At 59.6% G+C, this 18311-nt stretch overlaps 2 protein-coding genes across 2 annotated transcripts; one reads left to right on the top strand and one right to left on the bottom strand.

Moving 5' to 3' along the window:
• Positions 1-274: 274 nt before the first annotated feature.
• TSPEAR (thrombospondin type laminin G domain and EAR repeats) lies at positions 275-13879 on the top strand. The gene is made up of 12 exons (XM_082055921.1): positions 275-392; positions 2675-2895; positions 2977-3215; positions 3348-3438; positions 4399-4555; positions 4872-5003; positions 6478-6710; positions 8818-9004; positions 11021-11250; positions 11522-11709; positions 12056-12157; positions 12844-13879. Exons 1-12 carry the CDS (start codon positions 299-301, stop codon positions 12995-12997), a joined length of 2028 nt encoding a protein of 675 aa, XP_081912047.1. The 5' UTR covers positions 275-298; the 3' UTR covers positions 12998-13879.
• A 755-nt stretch (positions 13880-14634) lies between these two features.
• LRRC3 (leucine rich repeat containing 3) lies at positions 14635-17725 on the bottom strand. Its single transcript, XM_082055891.1, has 2 exons — positions 17634-17725; positions 14635-16113 (listed from the first exon to the last, which is right to left on the bottom strand). The coding sequence occupies exon 2, from the start codon at positions 16109-16111 to the stop codon at positions 15248-15250; it is 864 nt and encodes a 287-aa protein (XP_081912017.1). The 5' UTR covers positions 16112-16113; positions 17634-17725; the 3' UTR covers positions 14635-15247.
• Between the last annotated feature and the right edge of the window lie 586 nt (positions 17726-18311).

Here is an 18311-nt window from a genome sequence, read left to right as displayed (position 1 = left end):
TGTCTGCTCCCCGGCTGCAGCCGGCACTGCCTCCGCAGCCGCCCCACGGGACCCCCGCCCGCCCGCCGCCCCCGCCGTGCCCCCAGGGACGATGCCCACGCGTGGGGACAGCAGACCCGGGGCTTAGCACCCCGAAGCGTTGAAGCAGCACCCGGCGTGGCCCGTCCCTGGGGGGTGTCCCACCGACAGACTATGCCAGAGCCCCCGGGGGGGCTGAGCCGAGCGGCGCCTGCCCGGGCGCGGAGGAGTGGACAGCGGGGGCATCCCGGTGGATGGACCCCCTGAGGCCGGCCCCCCGATGTCGGCTCCGCTGCTGCTCTGGCTTGTCCTCCTCCATGGAGCCACCGCCGGGGGCCCGGGCCGGGGGGGCAGGACCTGGCGACACTGCACAGGTAGGAGCGCGGGCCGGCGGGGGGGTTGTGCCGGAGCGTGGCGTCAACGCCGGCGTTGGGACAGATGCCGAGCCCCGTGTGTGACGGGATGCCCCAGAAGCCATGCTCCGTTTCGGGGGGCACCCAAGGTTCTGGTGGCCTGGCTCTGAGGATGCCAGCACCGCGCGATGCCCTGCGATGCGTGTCCGTGCACCCGCAGCCCCCGGCACGGCACGGGAGCGGTGCGCGGGGACCGCTGCGTCCCGTCCCTGCGGCACAAGCGCCGTTCCGAGCTCTGCTGGCGCCGGGGACCGGCGTGTGGGGAGCGGAAGGGCTGGAAGAAGTGGAGCAGAGCAGGGAACTCCCCGGGGTCCCTGCGCTCCGCCGGGCACACCCTCCACCCTCCAGGCAGCAAAACCGCCCCCCCAGCACCCCCCACCGAGGAGCTGCAGCTCCCACGGCATTTCCCGCGGGGAAGCGCCAAGAGCGCCCGAGCCGGAGAGGATCCCCATCTCGGGGCTCTTCCCATCCACGAGGTCCGTGCGTGGACAGTGACACTCAGCCCCGATTTTGGGGTGCTTGGGCCCAGGCTCCTCATGCTTGGGGCTTGTCTCAGTTTGATGGCACCTGTATTTACATGTTATTACAGCCCAGATGATGGTGAGAAGGAAAGCTGGGAGAGATCGGAGATTTTTTCCCCATCACCTCCTCCCCAAGGTGCTCCGGTCTCTGGGGACATCCCCGCTGTCCCCAAGCAGCCTCAGCTAAGGGGTCCTGGGGGTGTCAAGGCTCCAGCATCAGCACATTTAACTGTCCCCATGTCCCTTCTGGGCAGATTGGGATGCACAGCTTTGAGTTTAGGGATCTGGGGTTGGTTTTAGGATTTGGTCCCTTGCCGCCTTGCAGCCTCCAGTCCCAGCTGAGCTCATCCTGGCTGCCTTGGGGGCCATTGGGGGTTCCTGAACCCCTCTGCAAGTCCAAGCCTGGATACAACTTGTGCTTTTTGTTGAGAAAAACAGGAACCAGTCATTTAACTGTAGAATTTCATTGGAGAGGGACTTTTTACAAGGGTCTGTAGTGATAAGACAAAGGGTGATGATTTTATATTAAAGGAGGGAGATTCAGGCTGGACACGAGGAAGAAATTATTGTCCCTGAGGGTGGTGAGAGCCTGGCCCAGGTTGGCCAGAGAGGTGGTGGATGAACCATCCCTGGAGACATCCCAGGCCAGACTGGACGGGGCTCTGAGCAACCTGAGCTGGTGAAGATGTCCCTGCTCATGGCAGGGGGGGCACTGGGGGAGCTGGGAAGGGCCCTTCAGCACAAACTATTCTGTGATTCTATGATTCCATGAGTCGTGCGTTTCTGAAATAAGTCATTTCAGTTAAACCTTCCCCACCAAGGCTTTGCTTTAGGAGCAGCTTAAACCAGTGGCAGGGCGGGCAGGGGACGCAGAGGTGGCAGGGTGGGAAGGACCGTGCCGGTCTCGCTGCTCCAGGCGGCTGGAGCCACGTGAGCAGATTCCTCCTTGCGCTGCCCATCTGGGTTTGGGCTGAGCGGGGGTGCCCAGGGGAAGCGCTCCCCCTTTCCAGCTGGTTTGGATTCAGGCACATGCTGGTCCAGCTCCCAGCTCTCCCGCTGTGCCCCAGCAGCCGAGGTTTATTAGTACAAATAATAACCAAAAGCCACATCTCACCGGGAATGGGACAGAGTCAGGGGTTTTCAGTCTAGCCCAGTGCTGGTTCATCGTCTGGGCATCATCACCAAACCCCTCTGCCCTTTGCTACCGACACTGCAATCCCACCAGGGAAGAATTCAAAAAGAAAAGCTGCGAGGATGACAAGACGAGATATTGGGGAAGCCCCCCCTGCAGTGCAGCCCTCCCCACGGCTGCCGAGACGCTGGAGCGATGGCAGCCCTGGCATGGTGATGTGGGGACGGCTTTGCCGTGCCTGTTCTTCACCCAGCCGATGCCCTCGGGCTGGGCACGTTGTTTTGTCCTCTGGGGAGAGGATAATTATTTAATTAGCAGTTTTGGTGCCTGCCAGGGGAGTGTGTGCTGGGTTGGGAAAGCTTGGACTGAGGCTGGAGGAGGGAGCGCCGTGTCCCACCACCCTGGGGACAGGGACGGGTGGCCTCCCAGCGACCAGGCACCAGCTCCCTGCCCGCTCCCCTGGCTCTGGTTGTGGTTGCTGATGGATCCCACGGGAGCTGGTGGCAGCCCGGGGGGGCAGAGCACCCCACAGCCAGGGGGGACAGGGGGATGGCCCCCGCCGTGACGTGCTCTGCTGTGTCTTGACACAGACCTGCGCCCACTGGACATCCTGGCAGAGGTGGTCCCGGCCGGCGGGCTGGCCCCGGCCCTCCGCGTGTTCGAGGCGCAGGGGGTGCGCGGGTTCCAGCTGGCGGCCTCGCAGCCCCGCGCCCTGGCCTTCCCCGCCTCCCGCCTCTTCATCCACTGCCACCGCTTCCCCGAGGAGTTCTCCATCATCGTCACCCTGCGGGTCCTCAGCGTCCCCGCCAAGGTAAGCGCCGCCAGCTGGGCACGGAGCGGGCAGAGCCCGGCCCCGCAGCGTGCGGCATGCAGAGTCCGTGTCCTCCTGCAGAGGAACGAGTACATCTTCACGCTGATGGTGGAGGAGAGCCCCAGGGTGCTGGTGGGGCTGCGCTATGCCACCAACAAGCTCCACTTCATCTTCTGGAGCCACGAGCGCGCTGGCAGCTGGCAGACTCGCGTCACCTTCGCCAACGTCTCCCTCTCCGACAACCAGTGGCACACGCTGGTCCTGGCTGTCTCCGGCCAGTCATTCTCGCTGACGGTGGACTGCAGCGTGCCCAAGGACGTGTAGGTTGGGGACAGTGGGAGGCTCGGGAGGTGCCAGCTCCCTGGCAGGACAATGCTCCTCCACCAGCGTCTCCTCCAGCCACCAGCAGACACCATGAAATTGTCCCCTGTCTCTTCTTTGCCCACACACAGGGTGACGGAGACGCCGTTTCCAGCTTCTCTGTCAGTGAAGAGAGCCAGCTTCTACCTGGGCAACCGGAGGAGAAGGAAAGGCGCATTCACGGTAGGTGCCCCATGGCATGGGGCTGCGCGGAGGCACTCGAGGCTGGCCATGGGGCTTGGGCCACAGCGTGATGCTGAAGGGAGGGGAGCATCTCGCGTGTGAGGAAAGGCTGAGGGAGCTGGGGCTCTGGAGCTGGACAAGAGGAGACTGAGGGGGGACTCATTCCTGGGGATCAATATGGAAAGGGGGAGTGTCAGGAGGATGGAGCCAGGCTCTTCTGGGTGACAACCAGTGACAGGACAAGGGGCAGTGGGTGCAAACTGGAACACAGGAGGTTCCACTTAAATAGGAGAAGAAACTTGTTCGAGGTGAGGGTGGCAGAGCCTGGCCCAGGCTGCCCAGGGAGGTTGTGGAGTCTCCTTCTCTGCAGACATTCCAACCTGCCTGGACACCTTCCTGTGTAACCTCATCTGGGTGTTCCTGCTCCATGGGGGGATTGCACTGGATGAGCTTTCCAGGGCCCTTCCAGCCCCTGACATTCTGTGACTCTGTGGGGAGCAGAGGTGGCCATGGGTGCTGCTGCCAGGCTCGGTTCCCGTCCGGCTCTGGGTGTGCAAGGGGCAGCGCTGGCGACTGGTGCTTTGTGGGACAAATGTGTTTTGAAGAGGACGCTGTCAGCAGTGTGGTGGCAGAAAGCCAGTTGATGGCACGGTCTCACAGATATGAAAGTTGGGGCAGTGCCTGCTCTGGGCAGCAGTGGAAAGCGGAGGTGGTGAAAGCCGTCTGCAGTTAACAAGCCCCTTGCCAATATTCGCCTCGCACCAGCTGTTAAATTGCCTGGGATGGAGATTTTGGCAGGCTGGGCATGTAATGAGGATCTGATAAGCATGTGTGAATCCTATGGAGGCTTCCACAGCCCAGGGGGTAGGGCAGTGAGCAGGGAAATCAGAGCGTAAATCACCTGCATTTTCCATTTCTTGTTCTTACTGGACTGACATCCTGCTGCTCCTGCTTCCCCAGGGCTTGCTGAGACAGCTCGTCCTGCTGCCAGGAGCCGACGCCACTCCTCGGATATGCACCGCCTTGAACTTGAAAGTAGCAACGCTCTCTGTCCCTGCTGTCCTCCAGGATGTCCCTGTGAAGCCAGCGAGCAACGAGGTGCTGAAATACCCCTACGGTCAGTAATTCCCGGCAGCACAGGCTCAGCTGCTGCCTCCTGCTTTCATTGGGGAGAGCTCTTTGCATGGGGCAGGAACAGAAGGGTGTCCCCATGTTGGGGGGATCCCTGTCCAAAACCCCCATGGAGAGTCAGGGCCCCCCTGGTGTCAGCCACAGGGCTTGCCCGGATGGTGCCTCCCTGGCTCGGTGCTGGTTTGCTGTGTCCCCTGTTCCCTGTCATCAGGATGGGACCAGGATGTCCAGCCCTCACTGTGTGCACAGGGATGGGCCTCGCTGCTCCTCCACCATGTGTCCTTGCTCCTCTCCGTGCCCAGAGAGCAACACGAAGGTGACCCTGGGGTCTCGTCCCCCCTGCACCAAGCGGGAGAAGGCGCAGTTGTGGTTCAACGCCTCCCGGCGAGGGCTCTACCTCTGCAACGGCAGCGCCTGGGTGTCCATGCTGGAAGGTACTGGGGTGTGATGTGCTCTCGGGGATGGTGAGCAGAGGAGGAGCAGAGATTTGCCCTTGACAGCACCTTTGGGGTGGGAACTGAGTCAGGCAACAGGAGAATGAAGGGGCTGGGGTGTCCCCCTGCCTCCCGCTTGCCTGGCCGGGCTTTGCTTTGCTCTCAGTGCCCACATTGACGCTTCCCGTGCAGCTCTGTGATCCAGCTCCCCGATCACTCATCTTGTCCACCCACCTTGTCCGTGTTGTCTGTCCCTCATGAGGCTTCTCTGGTCAGGAACGAGCTCCCGGTCTGTCCAAGCAGGACAGCTCAGCCCACAGAGCCCTGTCTGGGTGCTGGGGGGTCCCTGCCCCAGTGTCCCTACAGCACAGGGGCTCCTGGTGCGGAAGCATTTGCACGATGGGCAAGAAGGAGCAGAAAGACAGATTGGCTGCCAAAGATAACCAAGGGAGCGATGGGAGGCAGGTCCCCATGTCATCGCATCTCTGGTGGCCTTCATGCAGAAAGCAGTGAGGCAACATTGGAGCAATGAGGTGGCAAAGCAACCCGAGCCTGGAGGGATGGACGTTATTGGATGATGAAATGGGTTTCACCCGCTGTTGCTCTCCCACTTTCTCTAAGAGGTCTGCCCAGGACCCCTGGTGAGGACATGGAGGATGGGACATGGCTGTCACCGAGCTGTCCCTGCCCCCTCTCCTGGGGTTTTTCTTTTTCTGGCACCCCCATGGTGGGTTTGGATGAGCCATTTTGCTCCTCACAGGAGCTGGCAGTGGCTGGAGTCCCTCCCCATCTTTACCCACCTCTGGAAGTCATCAGGATTGGCACCAAGTCCTTGTTTTCCCAAGAAGACCTTGTCCTAGGATCTTGCCCCTTGGTGCCACCAACACTGGCCCTTTTTGTAGCTCTTCTCCTTCCATTTGTCCCTTCCAGTGCCCACTCATCTGCCATTGGCACCAGCCTCAGCTTTTCTCTTCTAATTTCTGGTATTAATTGTGTCTTCTCACTAATTGTGAGTCTTCTCCAGCTTCTCCCAGAGCTCATGCTGACTCCAGCCCGAGCAAACACCTGCTGCAGGGCTGCTGCAGCTGGGGACAGGTCAATCCAGCTGGTCTCAGTGGCACAGGCTGTAGGTCTCCTCCTCCTTGTTCTTTTTAGGATAAATATATCAACCCAAAAACTCCATGGTGTGCTGTTCTTCCCCCCTCCCAGAGGAGACAGCCCAGCAGAATGTTTTGCAGCCCTGCGCTCTGCTGAAGAGCCGTTGGGGTGGATGGGGCTGGATGTGCTGCCCAACAAGACCAAGTCAAGCCTTCTACCACCTCCTTGGGTTTTGACCCTTCACCACCAGCAGCACCAGAACCTTCATTTCCCCTCATAAAGCTCCACACAGCTGTGGAGCCAGCTGTGCTGTGCAGCCTCTCCAGGCAGAGTCATCTGGTTTTAACCTCGCCCCTCTTTCTTTGTGGTCCTCCAGTCAAACAAAGGCTGGACTACGTGGAGGAATACCAGAACCTGGTGACCAACTCTGAGACGATGGGCGTTGAGGTCTTCACCATCCCAAAGGTGGGACTGTTCGCAGCCACTGCCAACCGGTACACCCCCCCAGGATCGGCCGTCTATAAGTGGACTGATGGGAAGTTTGTGCCCTACCAGAACATCCCCACCTACCAAGCTCAGTCCTGGAAGTATTTCACCATAGGAAAGAAGGTGAGTCTGCCCAGAGGGTTATTTCAATGCCTTCATATTTCAGTATATTAAACTGCAATTGCCCAACACTGAAGCCCTGAGTCCTGGGCAGGGTTTAGGGGGTGAATCTTTCTCCTGCCTTTGATGTGGTCACGCTGATACACGTGTTCAGCCGGTGAGGGTCTGTCCTGGGGCTGATCAGCGGGCAGCCCTCCCTGTTTTACCATATGTGCCATGACACAAGTACATCCCCCAAGCCATTTTCAGCACAGATGCTCACAGCGGAGGTAGTTGTGTGTCCAAAGTGCTCAGATCTCTTCTCCAGGGATCTCCAGGGTGGCTGTGAGCTCAGCCTCCAAAGCTGGAGCTGCATCCTCCCGTGTTCAGGTTAATTTCTAGCAGGCTCTAGCTGTTTCTGCTTTAGATGTAGTGAGTGCCAGTGTCAAAATGTCCTTCACGTGTGGACGTGCATCGTGCAGGGCTGCGGTCCAGCCTGCTCTGGACATGTAGCCCCCCTCCCTGACACAGGCTGACCCCCTCCGGGAAGCAGATTTTACTGCGGTTCCCAGCAGACGCCATGAGAAGGTCTCCCCTCAGCCTCCTTTTCTCCAGTCTAACCACCCCCCCGGTCACTCAGCTGCTTCTCATCAGACTTGTTCTCTATCTTGTTTATCCACTGATGGGAACCAATTCGAGACTCCCCAGTGTTAGTCTGGACCCACAACACACCCGTCATGGCTGTGGGGGCAGAGAAGAGCACCAGAGGGGGGTCCCCGTGGTTCCTGCATGGCAAAGCACCCTTGTTGGTACTCACGAAGGCTCATGTGCTCTGCATTTGGCTTCAGGTCTTGGCTGAGGAAAACTAACTCAGACTTTCTAGGCAGGATGGCCTCTCTCCTGCCCAGCTGGGGACAGGTTTTCTAATCGGGGCTGGCCTTGGTGCTCCAGAATGGCTGGGGACAGAGGCAGGTTCAGCTGCCTGCGCTCGGCATGTTTCTGCACGGAGCTGATGAGCAGATGGACGTTGCACCCGCAGCGGTACAGAACTCTGCAGTTCGCCTGGATCCCTGGCACACATTGCAGGGGGGATGCACCTCTGGAGGTGTCAGCACCTCATTACTGCATCAGGACCTGCTGCTGCTCTGCTGGGATGGGGGGAAGAGCCCCCAAGGGCAATGCTGGGGTCCTGTCAATGGAGGGCAGGGGACCACAGGGGACTGCAGCCTCCTGAGCTGTAGGGTTGGATTCGAGCCTTTCTGTTCCCTCTGAAGCTGCATTTCTGGAGATGCCCTGAAGGGACCCCCTGGACCAGGGCTTGCTCCCTGGGGATGCACCTTCCCTCCTGGGGGCGTGTGCATCCAGCACAGCCCCACAGAGCCTGGAAGGTCTCTTCTTGGGGGCGGCTGAGCCCCAGGCTGTGCTGGCAGGATCCTGCGCTGGGCAGGAGGCAGGAGACCGGAGACCACCCCCACTGACTGTTTTCTGCTTGTGGGCTGCGTCCCTGTGCCCCAAACTGGGGCACAACCTCTGCCACTCCACACGAAACACTCGGAGTGACAGAGACAGCACATCACCCCGTGTGCTCCCGTGAGCTCGGATGCTCCCACCTCGTGCAAGCCGACCTCTGCTGCTGCACGCGTGTTCCTGGTGCTCACAGCGGGGTTTTGTTGCTCTGGAAAATGTTTTGTCTCAGAGAATTGCCATCATTGTCATTATCATGATTATATCTGCAGTTTTTTTCTTCTGAACAACCTTTCCTTAATGAGGAAGGATTGGTAGCTTGGACCTCCCTCCCTCCCTCCTGTGTTTGTCCCGCTGTCCCCATGGCTCAGCCTGGCTCTCCCTTCCTGCTGTTACAAGGCTACGGCTGCAGTTTTGTCCTTGTCCCAGCTCTGCTGCCAGGCACAAAGACCCCCATGGGCCACCGAGGCCCTGTCTCCATTTTGGGTGCACTGTGTTGCTTGAGGGCTGCTCAGGGACCCCGGCCAGCCAGGGCCATCGTGCCCCACACCAGCCACCTTGCTCCCTGGCCCCACAACCCCCATCCGTCCCATCTCCACCCTGCCCATACTTGTCCACGCCCCTTCAAGAGCAGCAAACTGAGATGTCCTGGCTTGTTGTTTTTCAGATCTTCCTAGCAGTGGCTAATTTTGAGCAGAATGACAGGGGTCAGGAGTTCTCTGTAATATACAAGTGGAGTCGCAGGAAAGAGAAGTTCATCACATACCAGAGGATCACCACGCACAGCGCTAGGGACTGGGAGGCATTTGTCATCGAGGGAGAGGCTTTCCTCGCTGTGGTCAACCACCGACAAGGTACCCAGCCCTTATATTCCCTACCAGCCCGGGGCAGGTGGCCCTGGGTGACACCGGGAACCACAGCACCGTACTGCAGGCACTCTGCTCAAGAGCATCCTCCTGTTGCTGTGGAAACCCTGCAGCTCCTTGTGTGTCCTCTGCCAGAGCGTGGGGCAAAGCCAGAGAGTCAGCGCGCACAGCTCGGAGCACCGTGTCCCTCAGCAAGCCTGAATCCTTGCAGACCCCCTCGTTTGGGGAGAGAAAAGCACTCTGGGAAGTGGCTGACACAGTCCCCCTCTGGGTTTCTGCCTGCACCATGGGGCTGGCGTTGGTGGTCCTTGGTGGCCTTGGTGGCCTTGTGCCCTCCCAGGCCATGGGTTGTTCTGGGTTGGGGTGTGCAGCCCTCTGCATGGGGTCCATCAATGGGTCAATACCACAGCCGCGGTTCTCCAGGATGCTCGGGGTGTTCAGATGCTGGGCTGTTGGGATTGGTCCCTGCCCTCAGGGTGGCTCATGCAGTGTCAGCTCCTCCGGCACCAGGCTCAAAGCTGGTGACAGGTCACTTGGGCACCAACTGCCTGTGAGCTGGGCTAGAAACTCCCGGTGTCACCTGTTAGACCCCACCAGGGCCAGTTTGGACAAGAGTGTTCCCATGGCAGTGGCAGCAGAAGAGTGATTCAAGGGCCATGCACATTGTTCAGGGGTTGAGACCATCGTGGCCAAGCCAAACCGCGGATGTTCCCCTTAGCAGGTGGTGGAGGGTCAGTCCCTGAGGAGATGCCACTTATCCGCGTGGCCCTGTCCCACACACCCAGTGCTCCCTGCAGCTCTTCTTACCAAAGTGTCTTCCGTTGCAATAAAGATTGCCCGTAAACCTGTTGACACGTGGTCCTGCCGCTGCTCAGCCACCAGAAACAACAGTGGGGCCAAGCGGAGTGCGGCAGCACAGATGAAGGGATCTCTGTAGATCCCCCAGCCCAACCCCTGCTCACACAGGGTCACAGAGCAGATCGCACAGGTCGGTCCAGGCGGGTTTGAATGTCTCAGAGAAGGAGACTCCACACCCGCTCTGGGCAGCCTGGGCCAGGCTCTGGCACCTCCCAGCAAACAAGTTTCTGCTCATGTTCAGATGGAGCCTCCTGTGTTTCAGTCTGTGCCCGTTGCCCCTCACCCTGGCGTTGGGCACCACTGAACAGAGTCTGGTCCATCCTCTGACACCCACCCTGAGATATTGATCCCATTGATCAGATCCCTCTCAGCTTCTCTTCTCCAGCTCAACAGCCCCAGCTCTCTCAGCCTTTCCTCATCTGAAAGATGCTGGAAGATGTTCCAGACCCCTCGGCATCTTTGGAGCTCTCCACTGGACTCTCTCCAGTATTTTGTTCTCCCAAACTGGGGCGCCCAGAACTAGACACAGTTCTCTAGATGTGGTCTCAGAGATGTTTGTCTAGAGCCCAGGAGGTGGATGGAGCAGGTGCTCTGGTGCCAGTGGGCTCAGCGTGGGGCAGGCTCTGGGCTGTGGCGCCCCCTTCCTCGCTCTGGAGTTGGTGCAGTGGCAGGAAGGTCCCTGGCCAGCTCCAGCACTCAGGAGCTGACCACAGGGACTTAGCAAAGGAGCACTGAAGAACATCAGTAAAATGCTGTTCCAGCTGTGCCGCCCTCCCAAATGTGTGAAGGGTGACAGCAGCCCATGGTGTTGGTACCTTAGGGACTTGCCTGAGCAGAGCTTGGCCACCCTTGGACTGCGTCACGGTGCCTGTGGGGTGACACTGTGCCAGGGGCTGCTGTGACACCACCAGCGCGTGCTTGGGAACAAGCTGCCAGCGTGATCAAGGGGGATGGAGTTTCTAGGTAGGGTTGGAGGCTCTAGCACCTCTTTGGCTACTTCTTGTGGAGCAGTTGGTCACTAGCAAACAGCCTTGCAACCTACCGGCAAACAGTTGTGTAGCTGAAGCTGTTTCTGGGTCTTGCTTCTTACAGGAGCCAGGCATTCCTTTTCCTCACAGTGCACATCTGTCTGTCTGTCTCCCCCAGGGAACAACCACAACATAGACAGTGTGATATACAGGTGGAACCCCAGGACGGGCTTGTTCGAAACCAACCAGACCATCCCTACCTCTGGAGCCTATGACTGGGAGTTTTTCACCATCGGGCCGTATTCCTTCCTGGCTGTGGCTAACACATTCAATGGCACGTCCACTAAGATCTACTCGCACATCTACATCTGGCTTAGTGGCTCATTCCAGCTCTTCCAGTCTATCCTGGTAAGGTTAGGCCACTGGTCAAATCTTCTCCTCAGTCCCCCCTCTGGGTTTAGACAAGCCAGGAAATAGTTACAGAAACAGATTATCTTCAGTCCTCTGGAAAGCTGGTGATAATTTCCCACTGATTGTCCTCTAGGGATTGACCAAACAAGGTTTATTTTTAATTTGGAGAGCGTTAGGAGAGGGTAGCTTCCCTGCTGCACCTCTAGCAGGTCTTGGCTTGCGAAGGCTTGTCCACATCCAGCTTCTCATGTGGCTTCCTTCCCCATAGACTTTTGGTGCTGCTGACTGGGAGGTCTTTCATATCGGGGACAGAGTCTTCCTGGCAGTTGCAAACAGCCACAGCTATGACAGTGGGATGCCGGCACCCTCCAACTTTTACGCCATCAACTCCTCCATCTATGAGCTGAACATCACTGCCCAGATGTTTGTCAAATTCCAGGACGTTCTCACCTACAGGTACCTGTGCAAAGAGTCAGGGTGCTCCTCAGCCCACGTCCTTCCCCTGAGCACCCTGCGGGTCTCCAGGAGGGTTCCTGCAGGCTTGCACACTGCTGGGGACCCGGACTGGTGGGGAGGATGATGGGTGACAGGTCCTTGGCACTGAACCCCAGCAGGAGCTATGAGGACACCCCAAATTTGTGAACAAGGGTGGACAATGTGGGAAGAGCAGGGTTTTGTGTGTATCACCAGGGTGGCAGGGATTGGTGTGGGGTGGGCTCAGCCCTGTGGACACTCAGCCCCTTCCTTGGCTGGCCATGGAGGGGCTACCTTCACCAGCCCCTCTGCTTGCTTCATCCCCCAGCGCCCTGGACTGGGAGTTCTTCTCGGTGGGAGATGACTCTTTTCTCGTGGTAGCAAACTCCTTCGATGGCCTCACCTTTGCCGTTAACAGTATTATCTACAGGTACTGCTGGGGGAGGAGGGTGTGGTTGAGTGGTTGTTTCCAGCATGAACAACTTTGACAGGAACCCAGTGCGGGGGCAACCTCTGTGGGTGCTGATGTATCTCCCTAGGGAGGACAGATTGGGCTCTTCCCTGTGTCTGGAGGGGTTTCTGGGCAGGAGTCATAGAATCGTTTTGGTTGGAAAAGCCCCTCAAGATCATTGAGTCCAACCATTCCCCCACCCCTGGCACTGCCCCATGTCCTGAGAACCTCATGTCCGTCTGTCCAACCCTCCAGGGCTGGTGACTCCAGCACTGCCCTGGGCAGCCTGTTCCAATGCCCCACAGCCCTTTGGGGAAGAAATTGTTCCCCACATCCAACCTCAACCTCCCCTGGCGCAACTTGAGGCCGTTTCCTCTGCTCCTGGCGCTTGTTCCTGGGGAGCAGAGCCCGACCCCCCCTGGCTCCAGGCTCCTTTCAGGCAGTTCAGAGACCAGAAGGTCTCCCCTCAGCTCCTGTTCTCCAGCTGAACCCCCCAGGTCCCTCAGCCGCTCCCATCACACTTGTGCTCCAGCCCCTCACCAGTACCCTGGATGAGAAGCCCCAGTGAGGGACATCCCACCCTGGCCCATGGTGGGGAGGTGGGAGATGCCAGCCCCACGGCTCGGCTCTCCTCGTGCCCCAGAGCCCACTGCCCTCCCGTGCAGGTGGCAAGGCTATGAAGGCTTCGTAGCAGCTCACCACCTCCCCACCGTCGGCTGCAGAGACTGGGAGGCATTTCACACCGCCGAGGGCTCCTACCTCCTCTACTCCAGTGCCAAGGAGCCGCTTTCCAAGGTGCTCAAACTGAAAACCACCTGAGGTGGCTGAGACACGCTCAGCTCATCACCGGGATCGGGGTGTGCTGCACATCAGGGTGAAGATGGACCACAGAGCCCAGGGATGGCTGTGGCATCAGCCCTGCGGCTGGCTGGTTGTGTGCGCCATGGGACAGGGAGGAGGAGGAGGAGGGGAGCTCCGTGGGTCCCTGCAGCCCTGTCTGGGGGGTGGCAGAGGGACTGGGAGCCTGCTTTTGTGCTCTTTTCTCCTGCCATGCTCCAAGTCATGTCCTACCCAGGCTACCTGGAGCCCGGGCGCTTCCCCACGCTCACCAGGACCCCTGGTAGTCTCAGGAGGAGGGACCCAGAGCAGCCGTTGTTGTGGCCAGAGCTCGCACAAAGCCAGGGGAGGAACGAGACTGAGCAGAGCGTGTGCTGCCGGGGTGGGTGCATGGCAGGGGGGAGGAAATGGCACGTGAGAAATTGGGGAAAAAGGCGGCTTTGGGCTCAGCTCTGGCGGCCCAGCACCTGGGGCCATGATGTTGCTGAGGACCCACCTGGTCTGACATTGCACACCACGCCTCGTGTGCATCTTCGGTGGCCTCGCCACCCCATCCCACAGCCATGGGTGCCTGCACAGCCTCCCGCTCCGCCGTGGCTGGTTTGGTTATCCTCACCGAGTGATGTGTGTATATTGTACAAACCATAGGAGCGCACAGGCACCGATGTTGGTCCTTGCACATCTTTGCATGAGGTCAGCGACTCCCCAGCAAGCCTGCTGTGCACCGGAACCAATCCAGCTACCGTAGGCATGGGAAATACCCAAACTGCTCTAGGTGAAACCGTGGCCTCTTTTCTTTTCCTTGCCTTGATCTGGGAGACGCTTTTGCTTAACCAGAGCTGTAATAAACTGTGTGCACCCAGACTTCATCCCGAGCTGCGGGTACCTGAGCTGCTCTGCCCGGGCAGAGGCTTCCCCTCAACAAGCCACCCCCGAGCAAGACAGGTCCATGTCACTGGCCACAGGTGGTCCATGAGGACGAGGTGGCCCTGAGCACAATGGGGTGCCGGGGGGAGGGTGCCCATCTGCCTCCCCCTGCCTGGGACTCCCTGTCCGTCCCAACCAGCCCAGGTCATCGCTCAGCCTTTCCCAGCCCTGAGTGTCCTGCTGGGGCTGGTGAGCCCACAGGAGGTGCCAGCCCCCCAAAAATGGGCTGGAGAGGTCATGGCCAGAGCCTCCCTGAGGTCCAGGCCCCAGTCCTCCCCCTGCCCAGCCACAGCTGCAGCTGGTTCTGCTGGGAAGGACCATTTCTTGCTTGCACAACTTGATTTGCTTCCGCCGTGCTGAGCCATGAGCTGCATTTCTAATTCAGCCCTGAGGAAGGGCAAGATAAGGCGAGTTGTACCAGACGAGATGCAGAGGTACCGTTTGGCCAGCTGGCCCCTGCTCGCGGGAGGCTGTGGGGCGGCTGGAGGGGATGTGACCTAACAGGAATCAAACTGGAACATTGAATTTAGGCTTGTCTGCTGTGGGAGAGATTGAATTAGGACAAGCACAAACCCATCAAGCACCACCGCCCACCCCGGATGCCCAACTCTCAATGCAGCACAAACCCTGAGGGCTTTCCTTCATCTGGAGCTTTATTGGGAAACCAAAGGTTTGGGAGCTCGGCCCGGGGGTACTGGTGGCAGGCAGAGGCTGCCGAGATGCTGCGGGGGGCTGGGGCTGATGTCCTGGTCCCAGCAAGTTCAGTTCCTTCCTGGAGCCAGGACGGTGTGTCCCCACTGCACAGAACCACCATCCCTCTGCACCCCCTGCTCCAGGGACCTCCCAGCCTCACAGGAGCCACCCGCCATCCATGTCCCCCCAAGGGCTTGTTCTCTCCAAACCACATGGACCGCGAGCAGGTGCCTGGGGCTGCTTTCCCTGCGAGCCCAGCTCTGGCAGGGGAGAAGGGGCCTGGAGAGGGGGATTCCTCCCCGGAGCCATAGGCAGGTCTGGGTAATGTGTCCCCGGCATCCCCCTTGTCATTTGCTCACACTTGGTCCAGCATCACTGGGAAGGGGCGAAGTCCTCCCCATGTTGAAGATGTCCCTGCTCATGTCAGGGGGTTGGACTAGAGGACCCTTAAAGGTCCCTTCCAAGCCAAACTACTCTGTGATTCTAAGTCAGCAGAACTCCTTTGTGTGACTGGAGCAAGCACTGGAAAGTCCCCCAGAGAAGGTTTGAAGGCCACCAGGTTGTCACTGGCTCCCTGCAAAGGAGCTGGGAAGGGGGCAGCCCCATCCTGGGCTACAGGGCAGTGCTGGTGGTCTCTGCGTGGCCCTGGGGGCTCGGCAGGGACTTCAGGTAGTCCACATGCTTGCAGGTGTCGTCCCGGTTGTGCCGGACGTAGCAGATCACATAGACAATGACCATGGCGAACCAGCCAAACATGGTGATGAACATGGCCACGTCCGTGGTCCTCTGACGCACGCTGCAGAAGTTGACACCGGCGTCCAGGACCTGGAGCAGCGGTTTGCCCACGTACTCCTGGCGCGGGGCCGTGTGGCAGGTGATGTCCTGGACGGAGTCGGGGTCCAGCCGCGCCTCCCACAACACCTCCTGCAAGGCGCACTCGCAGTGCCAGGGGTTGTTGGCCAGCCGGAGCTTGGCGTTGAGCGCCAGCAAAGCCTCCTTGGGGATGCTGCGGATGCGGTTGCTGGAGAGGTCAAGGGTCCGCAGCCCAGCAGCCACCCCCTTGAAAGCTGCCCTGTCGATCTTCTCAATGGCGTTCCTGGAGAGATCGAGTTCCTCCAGGTGGGAGAGGTGCCTGAAGGCGTTGCTGGGGATTCTGGTGATGCTGTTCGCGTCCAGCTTGAGGAACACCGCGTCTCTGGGGATGTCCTTGGGGATCTCCTCCAAGTGCCGGGAGCTGCAGAGCACGGCCTTCGCCCCTGCCCGCTCCGTGCACTGGCAGCTGGGGGGGCAGGAGCTGCCCCAGGGGATGCAGAGCAGGAGGCAGAAGAAAGCCTGGGCGACGCCGGCTGCCGGCGTGGTGCTGAGGCTCATCTTGCAGCTGGCCAGCTCGGCGTGTCTGCCGGCCGCTCCGCGACGGCTGCTGCAGCCCCTGGGCGGCAGGGCGGCTCCGCTGCGACCCTGCCAAGGCTCTCGCATCGCTGGAGGAAAGTGGTGGGTGGAGGGGATGTGACATGGCATTATTTCCTGGACCGCCACTTCTGTGTAAAGTGCCCCGGCAAAACGGGGAGAGGCCAAGCACAGAAAACGGGGGTGGAATGACACTGGCTACCAACTTTTTCAAGACAGCTTAATTTGAGTTAGGGTTAATTACACCTGGACATAGAGCTGCAGAGGTTAAAACCCCCTCCCCCTCGCCTCCGTCTCAGCACAGACCACCCAGGTGGGCAAAGGGTGCTGCAGGGTGGGGTGTTCAGATAGAATCATAGAATCACAGAATCCCAGAATGTCAAGGACTGGAAGGGCCCTGGGAAGCTCATCCAGTGCAATCCCCCCATGGAGCAGGAACACCCAGATGAGGTTACACAGGAAGGTGTCCAGGCGGGTTGGAATGTCTGCAGAGAAGGAGACGCGAGAGAAGGAGACGGGCACAGCCCAGGAGCCTCTGCCCTGGGTTGCTGCCGATTTCCACGTGAGATGCGGGGATTTGCTGTGAGAGAACAGCAGCAGTAAATTCTTATCTCACCAACCCCAAGTGTTAAAAAAAAATGATGAGTCAGACTCCCTGGATCATCAGACTGGCTTAATCACCGCCGGGTTTTTAAATAACAAGATGTGGAGTTCTTTTGCTTTCCCCATCTGGTCCGTGAGCTGGTACATGTTATGTTTCCAAGGGTTTTGCCAAAGCAGGGGGTTGGAGGTGACTTTTTTTTTAAAGTAAACAAAGAGTATGGCTTAATGGCCTGACTCTGGGATCTGGAGCTTAAGAGATGAGCCACTGATTATCACAGTAAAGGAGGTGATCTGGGGACCCCAAAAGGCACCCCTGCCCTGCTGGGGATGAGGCAAGAGGTGAATGAAGCAGGTGGGACCTTCTTTCCTCTGCCCTTTGGGGCTACTCACACCTCTGCTGCTGCATTGGTCAGGTTGGGGGGGAAGAGGTCCCCATGGAGAGGACAGTTGAGGGGTGGGACCGCAGTAGGCCCAGGGAGCCTTTCACCTAGGAATTAAATTGTCTGTTAGGAGACCAGCTAGGCACTGAAGTCGTTATCCCTCTGGTACAAGCATCTTTCTGATAATGGCATTCCCCTGGTAACAGCATCCTTTAAGCACCACAATCCCCCAGGCACAAGCATCCTTAGGGTACCACTCAAGGGATGCTCATACCTGGGGGGTGCTGCCGTGGACCTGCACAGGGCTGTCGGTCTCTGCAGTGACTCTTCCAGGGCAGATGGAGCCACGCTGCCTGGACGTCCCTCCGGCCCCACGGGTCCTCCCGGGCTCTGCCAGCCCGGTCTCTCGGCGGGGAGCGAGGATGCACCACCTGCCCCAGCCTCCCCCCGGCCCTGGAAGGGCTCCGAGGGGCCACGGCCGCCCCAGCCGGACCCCGGCGTGCGCGGGGGGGGATGCCCAGCCCCGAATCCCGGGAAGCCGGGACCCCGTCGGGCTCCGCGCAGCACAACCGCCCCCCCCCGCCCCCCAAGCCCTGGGGGTCCCTTACCGGCTGCGGCTCCGGCTGCGGTGCGCGGCGGCTCGGCCGCGATCGGGCTCCGCCGCGGCCCCACCTGTTGCTGCGGCTGCTGCCGGCGCGGCCCGGGCCGGGGCGGCACCGGGCGGGGCCGGGGCGGGGCGGGGGCCGGGGGTGCCCGGTGACACGGGCAGCGCTGGAGCGGGGCGGGGGGACAGCGCGGCCCCGGCTGCTGCCGCCGGAGCGCTCCTGTGCTGTAACTGAGCGATGCTGATGGGGTTTCAGCGGTTCTGCCGCTGGCCGGGTCGCGGCTGCGGGTCTCGAAGCGTTATCAGATGCTGGAGGGAACGATCGTCTCTTCCCTGACCCCCCCTCCCCGTGCTGGCTCTCGGTGATGGGACACCACGAGCAGACATCAAGCAATGGGCGAAGGTATCACGGAGTCACAGAATGGTCTGGGTTGGCGGAGACCTCAGAGATCATCTAGTTCCACCTCCCTGCCATGAGCAGCCACATCTTCAACCAGACCAGGTTGCTCAAAGTCCCGTCCAAACTTGAAGGGACCATGTCACCGCCTTGGCACACAGCTTGCTTCCCAGCAGCCCCTCGCGTTTGTTGCAGAATAAGTTTAATCCAACTAACTTTTTAATTGCATTATATATTCTTTTAGGTGTATACTTTTGTTGGAATAACCTATTTTAGCACAAGCAG

The sequence above is a fragment of the Streptopelia decaocto genome, assembly GCF_964273445.1.
Source record: "Streptopelia decaocto genome assembly, chromosome: 6".
Classification (NCBI taxonomy): Eukaryota; Metazoa; Chordata; class Aves; order Columbiformes; family Columbidae; genus Streptopelia; species Streptopelia decaocto.
Note: the sequence above shows the minus strand (reverse complement) of the source record. Positions and strands in the feature narration are given on the sequence as shown.

Coding starts and splice junctions, on each gene's coding strand:
- LRRC3 (XM_082055891.1), bottom strand. CDS start 16,111: ATGCGAGAGCCTTGGCAGGGTCGCAGCGGAGCCGCCCTGCCGCCCAGG.
- TSPEAR (XM_082055921.1), top strand. CDS start 299: ATGTCGGCTCCGCTGCTGCTCTGGCTTGTCCTCCTCCATGGAGCCACC. Junction 3,439..4,398: donor GAAGGAAAGGCGCATTCACG/GTAGGTGCCCCA, acceptor CTGCTTCCCCAG/GGCTTGCTGAGACAGCTCGT. Junction 5,004..6,477: donor CTGGGTGTCCATGCTGGAAG/GTACTGGGGTGT, acceptor GTGGTCCTCCAG/TCAAACAAAGGCTGGACTAC.